This window comes from Drosophila erecta, unplaced genomic scaffold, assembly GCF_003286155.1.
Source record: "Drosophila erecta strain 14021-0224.00,06,07 unplaced genomic scaffold, DereRS2 tig00000126-arrow-pilon, whole genome shotgun sequence".
Taxonomy (NCBI): domain Eukaryota; kingdom Metazoa; phylum Arthropoda; class Insecta; order Diptera; family Drosophilidae; genus Drosophila; species Drosophila erecta.
This window is the reverse complement of record NW_020825209.1, coordinates 12,750,263-12,768,361: the sequence shown is the minus strand read 5'-3', so window position 1 is coordinate 12,768,361 and position 18,099 is coordinate 12,750,263. Positions and strand designations below refer to the sequence as shown.

At 43.0% G+C, this 18,099-nt stretch overlaps 3 protein-coding genes across 3 annotated transcripts; all 3 read right to left on the bottom strand.

Moving 5' to 3' along the window:
• Nucleotides 1-389: 389 nt before the first annotated feature.
• On the bottom strand, nt 390-2,211 carry LOC6551254 (zinc finger protein 25). The gene has a single exon (XM_001978406.3). It carries the CDS (start codon nt 1,760-1,762, stop codon nt 587-589), a length of 1,176 nt encoding a protein of 391 aa, XP_001978442.1. The 5' UTR covers nt 1,763-2,211; the 3' UTR covers nt 390-586.
• Nucleotides 2,212-5,720: 3,509 nt separating this feature from the next.
• Nucleotides 5,721-9,797, bottom strand: LOC6551253 (retinol dehydrogenase 12). Its single transcript, XM_001978405.3, has 5 exons — nt 9,709-9,797; nt 9,505-9,593; nt 8,993-9,252; nt 8,138-8,416; nt 5,721-7,365 (listed from the first exon to the last, which is right to left on the bottom strand). Exon 5 carries the CDS (start codon nt 7,290-7,292, stop codon nt 6,075-6,077), a length of 1,218 nt encoding a protein of 405 aa, XP_001978441.1. The 5' UTR covers nt 7,293-7,365; nt 8,138-8,416; nt 8,993-9,252; nt 9,505-9,593; nt 9,709-9,797; the 3' UTR covers nt 5,721-6,074.
• A 4,382-nt stretch (nt 9,798-14,179) lies between these two features.
• LOC6551252 lies at nt 14,180-16,402 on the bottom strand. The gene has a single exon (XM_001978404.3). It carries the CDS (start codon nt 16,160-16,162, stop codon nt 15,602-15,604), a length of 561 nt encoding a protein of 186 aa, XP_001978440.3. The 5' UTR covers nt 16,163-16,402; the 3' UTR covers nt 14,180-15,601.
• Nucleotides 16,403-18,099: the final 1,697 nt, after the last annotated feature.

Genomic DNA, 18,099 nt, shown 5'->3' with positions numbered 1-18,099 from the left:
TCAGCATATTGGTTTGGGGTTATTACACAATAGCGGGTGATTGTGAGCTCTATCATTAAGTAGTCGTAATTAAAAGTAAGTAATATATATCTATACATTGGCCATCATCGCCATCCGTCCGTGTCCAACGTCCGCTGATCGTTGGGGTTCTGCTTTATCTCGAATTGAAAGCCACAGAGGTGGCCTGAAATCATAACATATACAAATGTGTGTGTGTTTGTGTACAATTAGGTAAAAGATAAACGCTCTCTTCTGGAATTAGCTGAATAAAGTGGTCGTTGAGGCCACAAGAAAAAAAAAAACAAAAGAAGGAGCGTGTGGTTTTGTGTTTGCGTGTAGATAGATGGCCAGCAGCTGCACCTCGTGGATATTTCGTTATGATTTCAGTGGCCCGGGCGGCTAGTCTGAGTTCTGCGTTAGGCGATCTATCGGAAACTAGCTCGTGCTCCTGCTAATCGTACTGCTCCTCATCTACGTACTCCTGCTTGATAACAACGTAACGCACTGGCGGCAGCGACTCCTGCTCCTCCCTCGCCGGCTCCAGCTGCTGCCGACGCCGCCAGTGGCAATCACGTTGCGGCCGCCTCTACTTCATGTCGCGTCGGCGCTTGATGCTGCCATCGCAGGTGGGCAGATGGCGCTGAAGAAAGCCCTCAAAAACGAACTTGCGGCCGCAGCGCTCGCAGCTGAACTCGCGCTTCTCCTCTACCTGCTGCTTGTGCTGGCGCAAAGCCTCCGCATTGGAGTACTTATCGCGGCAGGCGTCGCAGGCATAGCGACGCTTCACCTGGCCTACATCAAAGACGACGGTGAAGTTCTGCGAGCAGAAGGCGCACTGGAACTCCTTGACGACCACCTTCTTGCCGCCGTGCTGGGCGGCCAGGGCCACCGCCTCGGCCTCAAGCTTGTCCTGATGCTTGTGCGCCTCCATGTGGGCGGCGAACTTGCTCTCTTCGACGAACTTGCGATAGCAGCGGGTGCAGCGGAATGGCTGCTCGCCTGTGTGGCGCATCATGTGCTCCTTGAGGTAGGCAACCGAGTTGAAGATCTTGCTGCAGACCTTGCACTTGCGGTTCTCGGCGGAGACCTCACTCCTCTGGCGCAGGCAGGCGCGCATGTGAAGCTTCAGGGAGCCGGCGGCACTGTAACAATTGCCGCAGTTGGGGCAGTAGAAGGTCTTGTTGCGGGCATGCGGATCTTGTTCGGCCTGGTCGATGGTGCCCTCGAAAACAATGGAGCCCACTTCGTCTTCTTCTTCCTCCAATTCGGCCTCCTCGTGTTCAACAGTAACAATCTCATCGTCATGTTCTAGCTCCTCGCCCTCCTCGAGCCCTTCGTCTTCCTCGACCTCCTCGTCATGCATATTGGGCACAATGTGAAGGATAGTGTGTGTGCCATCGCCCTGTTCGATGGTCTCCACCTCCTCGACGGTGCTGTTCTCGACCAGCTCCTGCAGAGTCACTGCGTGCCCGTTCTCATCAATAATCACCTCCTGGGCATTGGCCAGAGCCTCGTGATCCCGATCGCTGAGGGTCACCACTGCGGTTTCGGTGTCATCGTCCTCGCCGGTGGTGTAGGCATACGTATACTGTGTCTCCTGGCCGTCATCCTCGTGTTCGTGCTCGTGGACGTGCTCCTCCTCCTCCTCGGGCTCCTCCTCCTCCTCGGGTTCCTCCTCGAGATCCATCTCGGGTTCGGTCGGGATGAGCACGGGCACGATCTCCTCTTTCACTGTGGAGTACTTAACGCGCTTGGCATTCATTTCGTTGGTTATGAGAGCAAGGGAGCAGTATGTGGTGATTCGGCAAACTCTGGAGTTCGTATGATTTGACAGAAGGCTTGGATTTTCCTACTTTGACAAAATGATTTTCCCGGCTGACAGCTCCGCTGACCTCTTCCTCTACCTCTCCCTCTCCCTCTACCACTCTGCTCCACCCCGCTCAGGCGCTGTCTCTTTCGCTCGGCTGGAATCGAAATTGAAATCAATTTCGAGCACTTGGTGGCCAGCTGGAATAGGAATCCAATCCCTGGCTGCTTTCTCGCCAACTTCTTTTTGGCGGCCTTTCGCTCTGGTTTTTTTCCACAATAGTCAACACTATGAGTTTTGCAATTATTTGCCGTCCGTCACGATTCTACTTTTGTGGCAACTTCGGCCAAGATGGTGGACACTGGAAGTAGAGCTGTATGCGGTCTGGCCCGCCGCGTCAGCGATTTTTTAGTGCGTTTCTCGCATTTGGTATTTTCAGATGGCCATAATCTATCGGTACTGTAATCGGTAGTTTCGGACAGGCTGGCAACGCCGGCCGATTGGCGCGCATTTAAAAGTTGAGTTAAACGTATTTTTAAACTAAATGACGTGGTAAATACCCAAAAACTAGTTTTGCTTAATTCTAGTTTAGTTATTGTTAAAATACTTTTTTATTGCTTGGGATGTATTCCTACGTAGACAATTTAATGGATGCAAGCTACATCAAGCATTTAACACCCATGATATATTACAAATATATGTATCTAAACATGGGAGTGAAACTACCACAGGGTGAACACCCTTTAGCCCCATTTCCCCCCTATATTCAGCAATTTAAAGACATCAAGACGTGCCCTGTCGTGAGGAAGATGTCAGGGAAATGGTCGAGATTATTTTCGACACTGCATTTGTCACGTCGCCAAGCAATTGCTGCATTCGGCTGCTCAATGATTACTAAAAAATTTGCCAGCGCCTCAGCGAATCTAAAATTAGAGCTGCTATATGTGGAATTGCACTTAGGGTTTGCTTTGTTTTTCACGGCATTTCTATTAGCGGGCGTGTCGCTTCTTTACACCCCCCAAAACGACCTTGAACCAATTATCACCGATTGACGAGCGATCGGCGATGTCGGAAAAGCTCGTAACTGACTCAGCCGATCGCCAATTGAAGATCATTCAGCGAATTCCCATGAATGGAAAGTTTTTGCTTCGTTAGGCCTCTAAATTTTATTTGCCTAGCAATTTTTACTCGAATAGTTAAATATTTATCTTACATGGCATATGGTTTTAAAAAGCAGAAAACCCTAAAACTTTGAGTACTAAGAGTGATTATAATAATATGTAATCGAAGAAGAAACCCTTATTTTACATTATTGTGAAATCCAATCTTGAAGAACAATCATCTATTTGTCGTTTAAAGATACCGGAATTGAAGGTAAACAAAAATAGTTGCATGGAGTGGAAAAGGACCAATGACGCACCATCACATGAGCACCAAGATTGCTATCTAAATATCCAAAGCCAATTGCGTCAGTGGAGTGCACAAAATTCCAAAGTTCCCTATTTATCCCAATCATCGGTTTCTGGTCGCTTGAGTGGCTAACAAGTATACATACATAAATATAAATGTAAATGCGAATCTGTGACAGATTGAGCCCAACGTGGCAATCACGTTTTCATCCAGATGAATGAATACCAACGACCAATTGCATCCGAATAAATTACGCTTTACAAAGAAGGTTATATTTCATATTGTTGTTTTCTATCTAGAGTTATAGGGAATCTAAAGTTGAATATTGCGGTTTTATTTAGTTAGTAGACTAACAACAATCGCTGCTTTAAAATCGTTCACGTATGACGTGTTTATTTGCCAAAGGAATATATGTATATTTATCGGCTGATAAGGAAATTGTGGTAGGTTATAGTTTAGGCTTATCGTGCACTTACAGCGAAAACCTCTGGGGGAAAGATCCTCTTTTTGCTTGACTTGGCAGATCTACAAATTTCTACAGTCTGCAGACATCGTAAAATTGAGCATATATGCGAAGCTTGTGCTTACGTAAGCATAAGTTTCTTTAATCTTCCATCGTCATATCGATTTGAATTTCAAGTCTTAAGAGGAACACTGGGTTGAATACCCATTTAATTCGAAAACGTGCTTTGGAGAAGGTCTCAGTTTTGGCTTATCAATGCTATGAATACCCGATTTCATAGAATCAACTTATTTTTACCTTTTTGTAAAGTTGTCAAAGAGAAAACTGCAATATAAGTTATTCAATTTCATTTCATGTTCACTAACAGTTTTAAATTGCTTTCCAACGATGATTGACTGAATGATTGACTGATATTGATTGAGCACCTATTAAATGCAAAGCAGCAAAATGCTAGCAGTAATTTCTGGAAAATTCCAGACATTTGGAAATGCTGAAATTAAAATGAAATGCCATAGTATTTTGGTGGCAGAACACCTGTTTCAATTTTGATTTATTACCCCTCAACCGCACCAGTTAAATATCAATTTTTAGTCACTGCACTCAATTTTCTGCTCAAGCATTTTCCAGCTACATATATTATTTCGTCATTTCACAAAAGTTTTCCCCGCTCTTCTCGCCTTTCATTTTGCGCCTCTTATCGATCAAATTCACTTGGCGCCGAGGTTTCAGCGAATGCAACAGCTGTTCACAGGGAAGGGGGTGTGGGGTGATTTGTGGGTGTTTTGGGGTGCTTGTCTGGGCGCCGAAGGGGTGGTACGCAATGAAAAGACAGTCATTCGCGAGTGGAAATTTCCATTGCAATTTTTCGTGTAATTTACTTAACCCCAGAAGCCCCGAATTGAATCGTACCTACGGTATTCATATTCATTTCATTTGATTTATTATTTATTTGTATTATTTTTTATTTAATTCTTTTATGGATTATTTATTTATTTTATTTATTATTTTTTGAAGTTGAAGAATGCAGCAAAACAGAACAAGTACAAATATACATAGCAAGTACTCACTTAAAGGCAACTTTGGAGCCATAACACCATAAATGGTGTTATATGTATGTACATACTTCAAAAGTTGGTAAGTAATTGCCCAGAGCGAGAACATTAAAAGTGCATGAAATATGTGGATCGTTACATTTAGATTTGCCGCGTCTAATTGACGGACTCTGTGATTTTCACTTTTTTGGCTCACCCCGATTGCCAGCGCACCAGAACGACCCCCTTGGGCCTGCATGGGTTTAATTGCACTGCTGGGCTCTCGCTCGCACCCAGTCGGCACCTGGCACCGGGCATCTGGCACCTCGGCCCCTCTCGCTCGCACGCTATATGGGTTTATGTGATTTCCGTTAATGCTAATGGCTAATGTGGATCAGCGAACAGGTGCACAGTGGGTGCACTTGCTCGTATAGTGTTTCTGTGTTTGAAAGTGTATTGAACACTTGCTTTGCAGGGGATTAGTTTTCATAAATATTTATGTATCTATGTATGTAAGTTGGAAATTCTATTCGTAGGTTCAAAAACTGTTGTTTAATATTTCGCCGTTTTGCCCACTGTCAGTCGCTCTGACTGACTGTCTGACTCACTTGCTCTCTCACTCACCTGGCTTACTCACCTCACCTACTCACGCTCCCGCTCTCTCCCTCCACCTACGCCTCCTCCCCTCACCCCACTATTCCATTCGCTCGCACACGAAAGTGCAGTGGCAGCGACCGCTGCAACAGAGGACGCAGCAGCGCAGTCGGCGTTCCCATTGATTTCGCTTTGTTGTCGTAAATTGTTCGCTTTATGCTGATTGTTATTGTTTCTTTCTTGCTCTTCCTTTTTGTTGGCGAGGGGTAGTCCGTGGGGGGCTGAACACGAAGTGAGAGAGAGAGCAACAGAAAGAGGAGAGTCCCAAACAGGATTGCATGTCAGGTTTAACTTTTATTTTAATTCTTTTCCTTAAAATTATGTACAGAACGAGAGCGAAACAAAAAAAAAACATGTAAGAGTATGCAAAAGCAAACTTCGATGACCGAATACTCAAATACCCTGGGAAGTCTGCAGTTTTAGCATTGGTAAATATTATGGAATGTGGATTATACAAATTCAGGAATCGAATCCTATCAATAATCTCATGTGAAAGTCAAAAATATTGTAAGCAGCAGAACATAGTTCCCCAAACACTATATACTATACATATACATAGGTATCTCTATAAATCAGACCCCAACCGACCTCATTCCGCACTGGGTATTTCCAAGGGTACTCTAGCACGCCATATTATGGGAATTTATAGGGAATTTAATTAAGAGCAAGGTCTGCGCACTCCAATGAAGGACTCTGACTACGACTCTGACTACGAACGATTGACCACGACCGTTTCGACGGATTGCATTTCCCGTGAAACGGGATTGGCACTACCATTGCCATTACCATTGCCACTGGCAGCACCGTTTTGAGTGCCATTGCCATTCTGGGTGGGGTTTTGGCCAGCTGGAGGTGGCTCTAGTGGTGGGAGACCCACCAGTTTCTCACTCTCCCGCCACAACCAGTCGGCGTTCTGCATATTCCGGGCCCACGGAACCAGGGGAAAGCGCATGCAGTCCGAGTAGTAGCCACCAGTGGAGTGCTCCAACTGCGGATCCAGGGCTAATCTCAGCGAGGTCTGGGCACCAGCCTTGGGGGTCTTGAAGAAGTACAGGGAACCCGTCTGCAGGACGCTCTTCATCCAGCCGGGACCGGCAAAGTGGCGATTGAGCTCCGTGCGCACAACACCCGGGTGGCAACAATTTACCGTTACGCCGGTGTCCTTGAGGATGGTGCTCAGCTTTCGGGTGAACAGGATGTTGGCCAGCTTCGACTGACTGTACGCGCCAAAGAATTTGCCGTAATTCTTCTCGCTCATCAGATCCTCGCGGTTGATACGTCCAAAGAGATGGGCCGCCGAACTGACCACCACAATGCGACTGGGCGAGCTGTGCTTCAAGCGATCCAGCAGCAGATTGGTGAGCAAAAAGTGTCCCAAATGATTGACACCGAATTGCTGCTCATAACCATCGGCTGTTAGGGTCCTGGGACAGGCCATTATGCCGGCATTATTGATCAGTATATCCAGCCGGGATTCCTCGGCCTTGAAGCGCTCCACGAAACTCCTCACCGACTGCAGGGAGCCCAGATCGAGGGTGCGATTGAAGAGCTGCTGATTGCGACTGCGATCCATGATATCCAGGCGTGCGGCCTCACAACGTCCGGGATCGCGACAGGCCATGTAGACGCGGGCACCTCTCTTTGCCAATTCGAGGACCGTCTCCTTGCCAATGCCCGTGTTGCAGCCGGTGACGATGACCACCTTGCCATCGATGCGATTGGCCTTCCGGTAGGCCGGTCCCTGGATGCACTTGCGCAGCAGCCACATGAACAGCGATATGCCAAGGGCAATCAGCAGTATTAGCACGAACCAGGCCCAGAAACCTCGGAAGCAGAGGGTCTTCTCCACCGATTCGGCGGTGGGATCGAAACCAGGTGGGAATACTGTTCCTGGCACTGATCCTGGGGGCGTGGCAGCCTCCGACATAGCTGGCTAAGCGATGGATTCTATATTGAATCTCGGGTTCGCTGCTGTTGTTCTCTTCGGCTTCAGTCGAATTCTACAAGAATGAGAGAGAGATAGATAGAGCGAGACGGAGAGAGGAAGAAGAGAAAGTTGTGAGTTAGCCCATTAAAACGAAAAAGGGTTGGGCACAAGAGAAATAAGTCAAGAGGCGACGATTACCACTGAGAGGGGAGTGACCAAGTTGAAGGCCCCCCTGACCCCGAAATCTCGAGTGGTTTTGCACCTGAGCAACTGGTTTCTCGTAATTCACTTAAATTGCTCGCTGCTAGCAAATCATTTTAGGTTTAAAAGTCGTTAAGTTTCATGACATTACAGTGTTGTCTATAATCAGGCATTTTTTAAAATGGCTCAATCAAATGTAGCGTTTAGACTTTGGATACCGGTTGGTATTGGAAACATAGCTAGTAGTTGTTTTCAGACCCCATTACAAATTCATAAACTATTCTAAGCTATCTTATATTCAATTCAAATTATCGTTTAAGCATTGGAATGCTAAGTACGAGAATTCGTTTAATTTGGTTAACATTGAGCTGCACCTGGTTTTTATAAAAACTTATAAAAACTATAAATATAATTGAATTAAGGGAATGTGTGTAAGTCGGCCAAATTTCGAGCTTAAGAACTTTCTCTATGGTAATGGAATTAACACCCGAACTTTTTCCGTCAGCCAAAAATATTATTGATTTATCAAAGCGAAATGCAATTCCATTTTTGTAAAAGGCACTGACTAAATGTCCTATATTTTTTAAAGATTTTATTCCTAGGTATTAAATTACTTCACTTTCATTAGCCCACCAAAGACTTACCTGTATAATCAAAAATATTTTTTGCAATGCTGCGGTATTAGAAACTGAAAACTTTTCGGAGGATTCCAGTCAGGTGGCGATTTCGCACATTTCCCAGGGGCGGCCGACTATATTTGCTCGATCAGTTAGTACGGGTGATCTGAAAGTCTAGTTACTGGGCTACTGCCTCCGTGTGTCTAAGCCTCTCGCGCGATCTTGGCCAACTGACTGCCGTGAAGTCCAATTGCTCCGCGCTTGAGTTCCAGCGGTTCCAAGCCGTGTTAACGCGTCAGAAATAACCTGAAAAAAATTATTCCGAGGCGTCTGTTATTAACATGCTGCCTCTGCCGCCGTTGCAAATGCACTAGGGTGGACCTCATTGCCATCTGTGAGTAGGTTTCTTAAACATTTTGTAGCTTAGACATAAACATTATAGACATAAACATCATAGAAAGTAATTTCTATAGAAAGAAGAGCTATACGGAATTGGGGAACATGGGCGTATTAGTAATCACTTATACGCAGTGTTGCCATTAATTTTGTATAATCCGTTTGCATAGTCTTACCGTTTCTTTACTACTTCATGGTCTCGAAATGCATTGCTTATGCATAATTACATGTATATAAGATTATATTTAGTTAGATATTATTTAAGGAGGGTCTACGTGTAATTATATGTGTAATTTATATATACTTTCTTAATATGAAGGTGTGGGGTACTGTCTTAAACAAAAAGTGATCTTAAGGTGCGCTCTACCTATTAAGGTTCACCCTAAGTGTTTACAGTGGCTCTCAGTCGGCGTCGCAGTCGCTGCTTGTTGTTGTTGTGACCAACATACCAAAGAAGAGCAACTTGGCTTCAATTTCATTTCTTACCAATTTGCTGTTCGCCTTCTCTGTCTCCTTTTCTGTTTTTGTGTTCGACTTTCACTTGAAGCGTTTGTTTTTCTCTTTTCCCTCGGCTCGTTTGTTTTGCTCACACGTTCTTAAGCCGCGCTCGCTTCGATGCCTTTTGCGGTCTTCTTCTCTTTCGCTTCGTCTCTTTCCCTCTCCTTTCGCATTCCAAGTCGTAGCACGTTTTTGTTTTCCAATCGCTTAAATAGACAAGGCGATTAAGTGCACTGCAAGAATTGGTCCTTAAATAAACAAATTAAATGAATTATTTAACTTTGTGTGAAAATATCCAATATTTATCAAGAAGTGAAACAAGATTTACGAAAATTTCATTGTAAAAATATGTAAATATGTAAATGTAACCATAAGTGCTGTTTTTTATGTGTAAACGAGACAACAACAAGTCAGTTGTGTGGGCAAGGGGCGCTAGCCAGAGGGGAATCACTGACCCCGCGTTGAAGCCAAGGCCAAAACGTTGTAATATTCATTTTCACCTGGGCAATAATGTTTGCTCTCACAACCTGCACTTTGACTGCAATTGCGAGCAATGAAAACGCCGGGAAGTGTCACATGGAAATTACACCTGGACGGAAATCGATAAATGCCGTTAATCGAACGCACGATACGGGTGAATGTCCTTGACACGGTCCAGAAGGCAAGTCGCAGGGGTCACGGGACCAAAGCCGGCTTACACTTACCCCCTGTTCAGCTTTTTTGGCTACGTGCTGCCTCACACGTTTCAAAAAATCAGAAAAAGAGAGCAGGAGGTTGGGAAGTGGAGAGGAGGGCAGGAGAGAGGAAAGTGGATAACAGGATTGGCATGGGTGTGGTTGAAACAGTTTCTTTAGGAGTTTATTGTATCCATACATTACTTCAGAACTTTTTACTTACTTTCAAGAGATGATTCGGTACAAGTATTTCGAATAATCCACCTTATTTTCTTAAAGACATACCCGTCTGCTTTTAATTGGCATAATAAATATATGCCTAGGCATCTCTACATTTTATAGGGGATCTCATTCAGTGGCTTAATCTACAGTTCTTATCTGCTACAAAAGCTCCAATGTGGCCATACACAATTTATGTTCCACACAAGTTTGCCCATCCCACGATCGTCAATCAGTGGTGTTTTGACCTTTTTAAACTAATGGACTGGTCAATTTTACACTATAAAACCAAAAAGCTTGCTAATTTCATTTTGTTACTGAAGTTTTTGTCAGCATATACAGGATAATTAAATGAATGCACAGGTAAATGCAAAGGCGCATACTAAAACATGCACTTTTGACATGCAATAATTAAATAACTGTAATAGGTTTGAACTTTGCGATGTGGCTGGGGTGGGCAACCCCCTTTTGAGACACCCACTCTACGCATATGGCGAGAAAGAGAGAGGGAGAGAGACCAGGAGAGCACGGCATAGAGTAAATGTCACTGCGTCCAAGAGAGCGCGAGAGAGGCGAACTTTGACTAGGTCAGGATAATGGGCCCTATTTGCGTCCTTCTCCTCGTCCGCCATTCGCGTTGTTTAATCGATGAGCAGAGCGAAAGCTGCGCCCTTTGCCACCGGCCACGCCCCCTGAAGCGCCCGCCGTAATCCTTGCTCTCTTTTGCCGTCCCTTTCTAGTGAGATTTTGGGAATTTTCCACTGACAATGCAGATGGGCATTTTTGTTGTACGTTTTTTGTCGGTTTGTTCAATTGAGAACATTAATTCAATCCCTGATTGTACATATGTACAATCGATGGAGTGAACCAGAACAGGAAAGAGGCGCGTGACTGGGGTTTATCACATTAAAATGATATATGTATGTATGTATATTAGGCTGGAAAAGATTAAGCAGGGAAGCCATTTAGGAAACAACATTTGAGTAAAACTAAGAGGATATATTAAAAATTAATATATAATATCTATAAAATATACCATGAAATATCTGCAGAGTGCAAATGTATAGTATTTAATTGACTACTCCATGGCACGTTACAACTTAAAGGATTCTTTACTCAAGATTCGTACGTTACGTACATACATATACATATGTATATCCTCGTTGGTTACACTTAAGTGGGCTTATCTCGTTTTCCACTTTCCGTCCGTTTTCCGTCGTCAGTTGTCGTCGGCAAGAGCAAAAAAAAAAGTGAATAATGAAAACGAATGTCAACTCACCCTTGACCCCTGGCATCAGGATAAGCCCCGTTAGTTGGTCCTTTGGGCCCGATGCGCGGTGACGTCAATGGAATTCGGGTTAGGCAACATCACCTTGATCTTGGGCTAAACAACAGATCGGGGTAAACAATGTGGGCTGCCAAAAGATTAAAACACGCGAAACGTAAACAACGGCTATCCACGCAGGTGGGAAAACATTAAGTAAGGAAAATTCATAATAGAAAAATTCCCGTTGTGCTTGCTTTGAGGAACTGCTACACTCTGCAATTAGATAATCACTGAGCTGACCAACCGCAAAACTGAACCCACGTAATCAAATTACTCTATGCTTGGTGAAGGGAATGGGGTAACCAGGGGTTAAGCGGCACAGCACACACATTGGCGGCATCTCATTGTATCGCGCTTATAAGAGGATCGAACTGGAAATTGTTCAATAAATGTTCAATTCAGCATCACGTTGAATGCGGCACGCGCACAGCTCAAAAACGCAAACGCAAAAAAAAACAATAAAAACAAAAAATGGAGGGGCGATGGGGCTGTAGGGGGTTAATTCCAATGAAAACCTGTTGCCTCGCATAAACATAGAGAACACAATAGTTTCCTCACCCATTCCCTTTCCATCCTCTTTTTCTTACCGCCTGTCACTCGTCTTCAAGTGATTCGTAAATCAGCGAATAAAAAAAGATCGAAAAGTGGGGAACAGATTCTTCTGCTTACAGTAGCAAAAACAAAAATTCTTTGTAAGAGAACCAGTGAACTTAGAACTAAGCAGCAGAAAAACAATGTAAAGACCCTGCTTAGAATACATAAAAATAGTAAAAAATACGGACCACCGAATAAACGGTATGCCCTGTGCTATATAATACTAATACTAATATATCCAACAAACGATTTACTTTGTAATATGTACAATGAAAAGCTGATAGCCTCTGTTTCTTGGAACATTATCCAAAAACTTGCATCAAATAATACAAAGGCATAAATGCCTTTGGGTTTTCAGCTCCCCATCTATAAGAACAATGAAGTACGATGTTGCATGTGTACAACACAAAATTGATGCTAACAAAATGTTTTGATTCTCTGATCACCAACAGTAGATACATGCATATGTACATTCCCCAACAATTAGGGTGTCTTGTTGTTTTGTTGATGCATCGAGTGTGTTGTTTATGCTGACAATGTAGAAAACAAGCAGGCAACTGGGAAATTGCAATGGGAAGGAAGATATCTATACATATAGCAGTATTCGATTGATATTGGAGAAAGGAATAGCACAACCGCAGGCCAACAACAATTGTTATGTAACGGATGACAAGGCAGGAAAATCTCTGCTTACACATGTGTGAGCAGCATTGCATCGAAATCACAACCATATCTGAGTAATGTAAGTCAAATGGACAGCACATGGCACGTTATACAGCCATTCATCCGTCTACCCCAAAAGCAACAACCTAAATCATACAGATGACATTTATGAATGCATAACATTAGTCTATCTGATATATTTATGCCGGATATTTAGATGTCCGAGTGCGTATCGGCTTTTACAGCCGTGTGAAGTTGAAAATCTGTCGGCCAACCACTTCGAACCGGATCCAGTAAACACCAGAATATCAAATGATAACAGCTGACTAGGCAAAATGCAGGAATAAACAAACAGATAAGGCAACTAACTATGCATAGATCTAAATTGATTTCAAAGAGGCGGAATTTCAAAAGGCGAACAGCAAATTTGGTTTGCTTTTCTATTTATCTTAAGACGATATATAATTTATTTCATTGCAGCACTTCGATTACATTTGCATCTTTAAGAACAATAATTGCATAATATGTAATCAAGTGCAACTGTATTTGCACTAAACTTTTGCCGTTGTTATTAGTTTTATTTATACTTACATTCAATTAAGTTGGGATTGAAATACTAGATGCGCAAATCACAAAAAATCGAAAATGTGAAATCGTCAACGCATCGCAATGGAAAAAGAACCACCGACTCACATAAATGTATAGAAATAATATATCTACATACAAGTATATATATCTTTGTACATATATTTCGTACCATCGCTCGATGTTAATTGAAATTGAAACGCAGAATGTTTATGAACACATTTCTAACCATGTGTGTAGGTTTCGCCTAGATTTCAAATGTGTGGCATGGTGCCGCATAGAAAGCATCCCCACAAGTACAACACAAGATTTTAGCTATATGACACACGCCAAATTGTTTCGGGCTATTCAATTCGTCGCTGCTGCGTCCAAAGGTCAAGGTTGCAGCATCGTCATACCTCTTCTGCTTCGGGTATATGGGATTCGGTGTGAAACATGCCAGATACTCAGTGACTTTGCAACTGGGCTTTCAAGTAGCACAAAACAAATCCCAGTGGTTCCGGGGGGTTCCAGGTATATAAATACTATGCCAGTGAACCTTAAGTGCCCAATTGAAAAATTAGTCTGCTCTACTACCCAGTTAACTCCTAACTGTGGCTCTCTGTACTGCAAAAACTAGATTTATTAAACAAGTGATAAGATCTGTTATAATATGAATATCGTTAGGAAGTATTCAATTGATCATCGAAGGGAAATGATAAATCTATATACTGATATCTTAAAGACTGGAATTTCACTTGGTCCTGGCATTTACTATATACATATATTGGGTTCTAATTTTACTTATCAGGGGATCACTGTGGCGCCCATCTCTCTTTCTTCTATTTTCGCCTTTCTTCGCGCTGCGCTTCTTCTGCTTCCGCATGCCTAATTCCCATAAAGAGTGGCGTGTGCGAGGGAGAGGCCAAAGGGCGCGAGTGGGATGGTGAGCGTGGGTCTAATTGTGGCCGAATTGGGGGCTTCCCCTCCCCCACGGAACGCATTTTCTGCGCACTTGGCTGCAGTTGCAATTTTCTCGCTCACTCCCTCTCAATCTCTCTCTCTCTCCCCATCTGTCTCGCTCCCTCTGCTGACATTTAAATGTTTTCGCGTGCAAATAAAATTACATACATATCTAGGTTTTCTTTCCATATAGTTCGTTACTTTTTATTTATTTGTTTTTTTTTGTCAGAGTTTTCCTTTTCTCGTTTGCCGTGTACGTTTGTGTAATTACAAAATTACTAGCTAAGAAAAAAAACGAATAACATTAATTGTTGCTTAAAAGTAGCTGTCGTCTAGGTACATTTTTGTATATATGTATATATTTCTTTACGTACAAGTACATGTGTGTATATGTTATACGATAATATTAAGTCTGTTTTCAGCTGCTTTGTTTTTTAGATGTGTTTTTTGTTATTTATTTATTCTTTTCTTGTTCGCAATGCCTTTAAAAGTATATTGTCAATTGCTCTTCGTAATTATGTAATTATAAAATGAAGGGTAAAAATCCGTGTGGTTCTTTTTCTGGTTGCTTGTTATTTTTTTAAGTGTTTTGTCTTGTTGTGGGTTGTTGCTGATGTGGTCTTTGTTATACAATGCAATTGGCAGTTGCAATTCTCTGTTTTCCTCTTGTCGCGAAACCGCAGGTACAAAAAAAGTTTGAATTATTTGGAGAGGTTTTGGTTTTGGGATAGGTTCTATGCTCTATATTCTATTTGGAAGCCTGGCATACATAAATACATATAATTAATGTAATTATACATTTGGGACTTTAACTTGTACATATATGTGTATATAGATATTTAAGTAGTTTGCATATGTACACCGAAATTGATTTAGGTCTAGATTATGTAGATTATGCCCAAACAAATTTGCGCCAACAACTTTATATACGCCAACTCACATATCTTTTTCACGGGGGGAAATAATAACTAGGTTAAGTGACTTTTTGTTGTGACCCGACCCCCTTTTGGCTACGCCAATGCACTCTCTTTCTCTGCACTTCACTGCCAGTCTGTCCTCTCTCTCTCGTTCTCTCGTCTCTGACGCAGTGCCATATCGCTCTTATCCTGGTGACGAAGTGCAGCGCCGCAGTCGCATCTTCAGCCGGCTACCGGCGCTTCCAATGCTGCTGCTGCGCCGTCGGCGACTGCGACTGCTGCTCCTGCTGCCGGTCAGTTGCTCCAAGGAGCTGACCTCCGCCTCCGTCTCGTCCTCTGGCGCCGCACCATTTCTATGGGGAGAGTGGGCCAGAAATCTACAGTAACGCCGGAAGCGTCTACCCAAGCGACTGACCATGCCTCTCTCTCGTTCTCTGGGTGTTGCCGCCTCTGCTGCTCTCTCGCACGCTTCCAGTGCCTCGGCCGTGGCAGCCTTGCGCTCTCCCACTTCTCTTCCAGGCGATCTTCCTCGGGAAATGGCATCGGCACCGTCACTAACTTTCCAGCCGGATCCGTTGTTGTTGTTGTTGTGGGCAATGGAAAGGAGCGCCACGCTGCTGCTGCTGGCATTGTTGTTGTCGTAGTTTTGGTTGTTGTTGCTGTGATTGCGCTGCTCTCATGACCGCTTACCGCTATCCTTGCGAAAGGACTTGCGCAGCTTGTCGACCAAACGCAAATGGAACTTCGTATAGTCATTGGAAGATTCCACTGCAGCAGCTGCAGCGGCTGCCTGTTGTTGCTGTTGCTTCTGATTAATAGCCGCTGCCTGCGCGGCCGCCTGCCTTTCCAGTGCGGATGCGGTGTTCGATCGGCTGGGTGGACTACTGCGCGTGGGCGACACCATTTGCTGCAGCGAACCGTGCGAACTGCGCGATGCATTGCGCGGAAATGCCCGCGAGCTGTGGCAGCGCTGCATTTGCATCCTTTGATGTGCAGAGGATACGCCCAATTGACCGTGCGATGGTGAGGTGGCGAAGCTCTCCGACTTGCATTCGGACACCTTGCGACGTCGCTGATTCCCCTGCAGTTGTTGTTGTCCCTGGGCGGGCGTTCCAATAGCGGTAGCCAAAGCCGTCGTACCGTTACTACTTGCATTCGAACATTCCGATGTTTTGCGGGAACGCGTGTCCTTGTAAATATCGTAATTGTTCTTCATCACGGGCATCATGAACGCCATCTCGATCACTTTCTGCTGCTCGCCTTTCTGTCTCTTTCAGAACACAAAACAAAAAAAAAATAAACGGTCGTTTTGTTTGGATTTTCTAGTCTTTTCTTTTCCGTTTATTTTCGATTTTCGTTCTTCACTTTTTTCTGTTTGGTTTTTACGGGGGAGACTTTTGATGCACGCACCTTCGCCGTTCGATGTCTCTGTTCGTTTTGAGGCCATCCCGCTTTGGCCGCCTCTACTTATACGCTGACCGGCTGGCGGGAGAGTACACTGAGAAAGCGTCGGGAGAATAACGTAACTCACGTTCGTATACGTAACTGTTAACGTACAACTCTTTGAAAGTTTATTACTCATACGTATCGATGCACTTGCTCATACTCATTGCGCTTACAACATGTTGTACAATCGAATCACTCATACGCACTGCATAGCAATTTGATAACATATATTTTAGGTATGTAAGAATTTCACTAAATACTTAAATAATATTTCTAACGAACTTATTTTATATTATTGCAATAGGTAAGATGCATTTTGTTCATATAGAAACTAAAGATTCACTAAATGAATCACATCCAGTATGCTCTGATATATTTCTGTTATAATTTTTGGAAGTGTATGCACGGTGCTCTCACTCTCCGTCGAGAAAAAGAGAGCACGCATGCGCAGTGAGAGCGCCGCTCAGTGCAACACGTTTACACGTGTCGACAAAACGTGATATGCGAACTGATAAAAATATGCAACATAACGCAAATTACCTTCAATGTTAATGTTTGCTAATTACAACATTAATTCGTGAAATAATACAGGTGCATGAACTTACCAAAAATTTTTAGGAATGCAGATAATAGAAAGAAATTCGTCAGCGTTTGACGTAGTCGCCCAAATCGTTATCTGAAATCCCACAGTGGCTTACGGCTAAGCCGTAATCATGATCGATTGCCAACGGTGGGCCGTTTGAGCCTCAGATTGCGATAAGAGTCCAATTCTCATGTCCAAGTCGCATGCTAGCGGACGGGAAGCAATAAAACCTGATGATATCCGAAATAAGGCCCAAGATAAAACCACACACAGTTTGTTTAAATATGTTTTTGTCACTTTAATGAATAGTTTTCAATTAATGTTCTGTCTGCTCTTCAGCATAATCATTTTCATCGCCTATATGAAATCGTTAAATAATGAAAGTGCATACATATATATTTATTAATTTTTTTTCTTTTGCTTAACCCATCTGTTTTACTTTGTTTTTCGTATGAATGCATAAATCTTGGTAACAATTCTTCATATTCCTTTGCTTATTTAAACGCTCAACTCGTCTTCTTTTTGTAATGTAAATGCATTTGTAACAACAATTTTTTCGTGGCTTGTCTAAGTAATACAAAAAAAACCTTATTCGAAAACGATTGAAAAATATTGCGAACAAGATTTGGAAAGGGGAACGCAACTTATGCGTAAATGCATTTACATTTAGATCTGGATATATATGAATATATATTTTCCTCACATAAATGTATGTATCGTGGAAATTATTGTACAATTTTTTAAGATCTTGCTTGAATTCGTCATTACGTCTATATATCGTATATTTTTCAAGTGCATTTTGTGCATCACCACTTCTGCTACTAAAAAAAAAATACAAAAAAGGTTTCCATTACTCATTATTCATTGTTGGGAATGCGTGGGGCTCTGAAATTCATTCGATAAACTCGCACAGTATTTTGAATCAAGCTCCCATTTATTCTCTTCCCTCTTCGTACATTTTTGTTTATGTATTGTATAATTTACCTATAAGTTTTTCTTAAGTTGCTTTAATGTTAGTTTTTATTTGCTTGATTTTGCTTCAATTCAATGAATGTCCGTTGTCCGCTAAGTTCAATAAAGTATTTAGGAATTTCAAAGGCTAGCTAGAGGGGGTTTCTTTTTATTTTGGAGAGAGTGTTTTTATG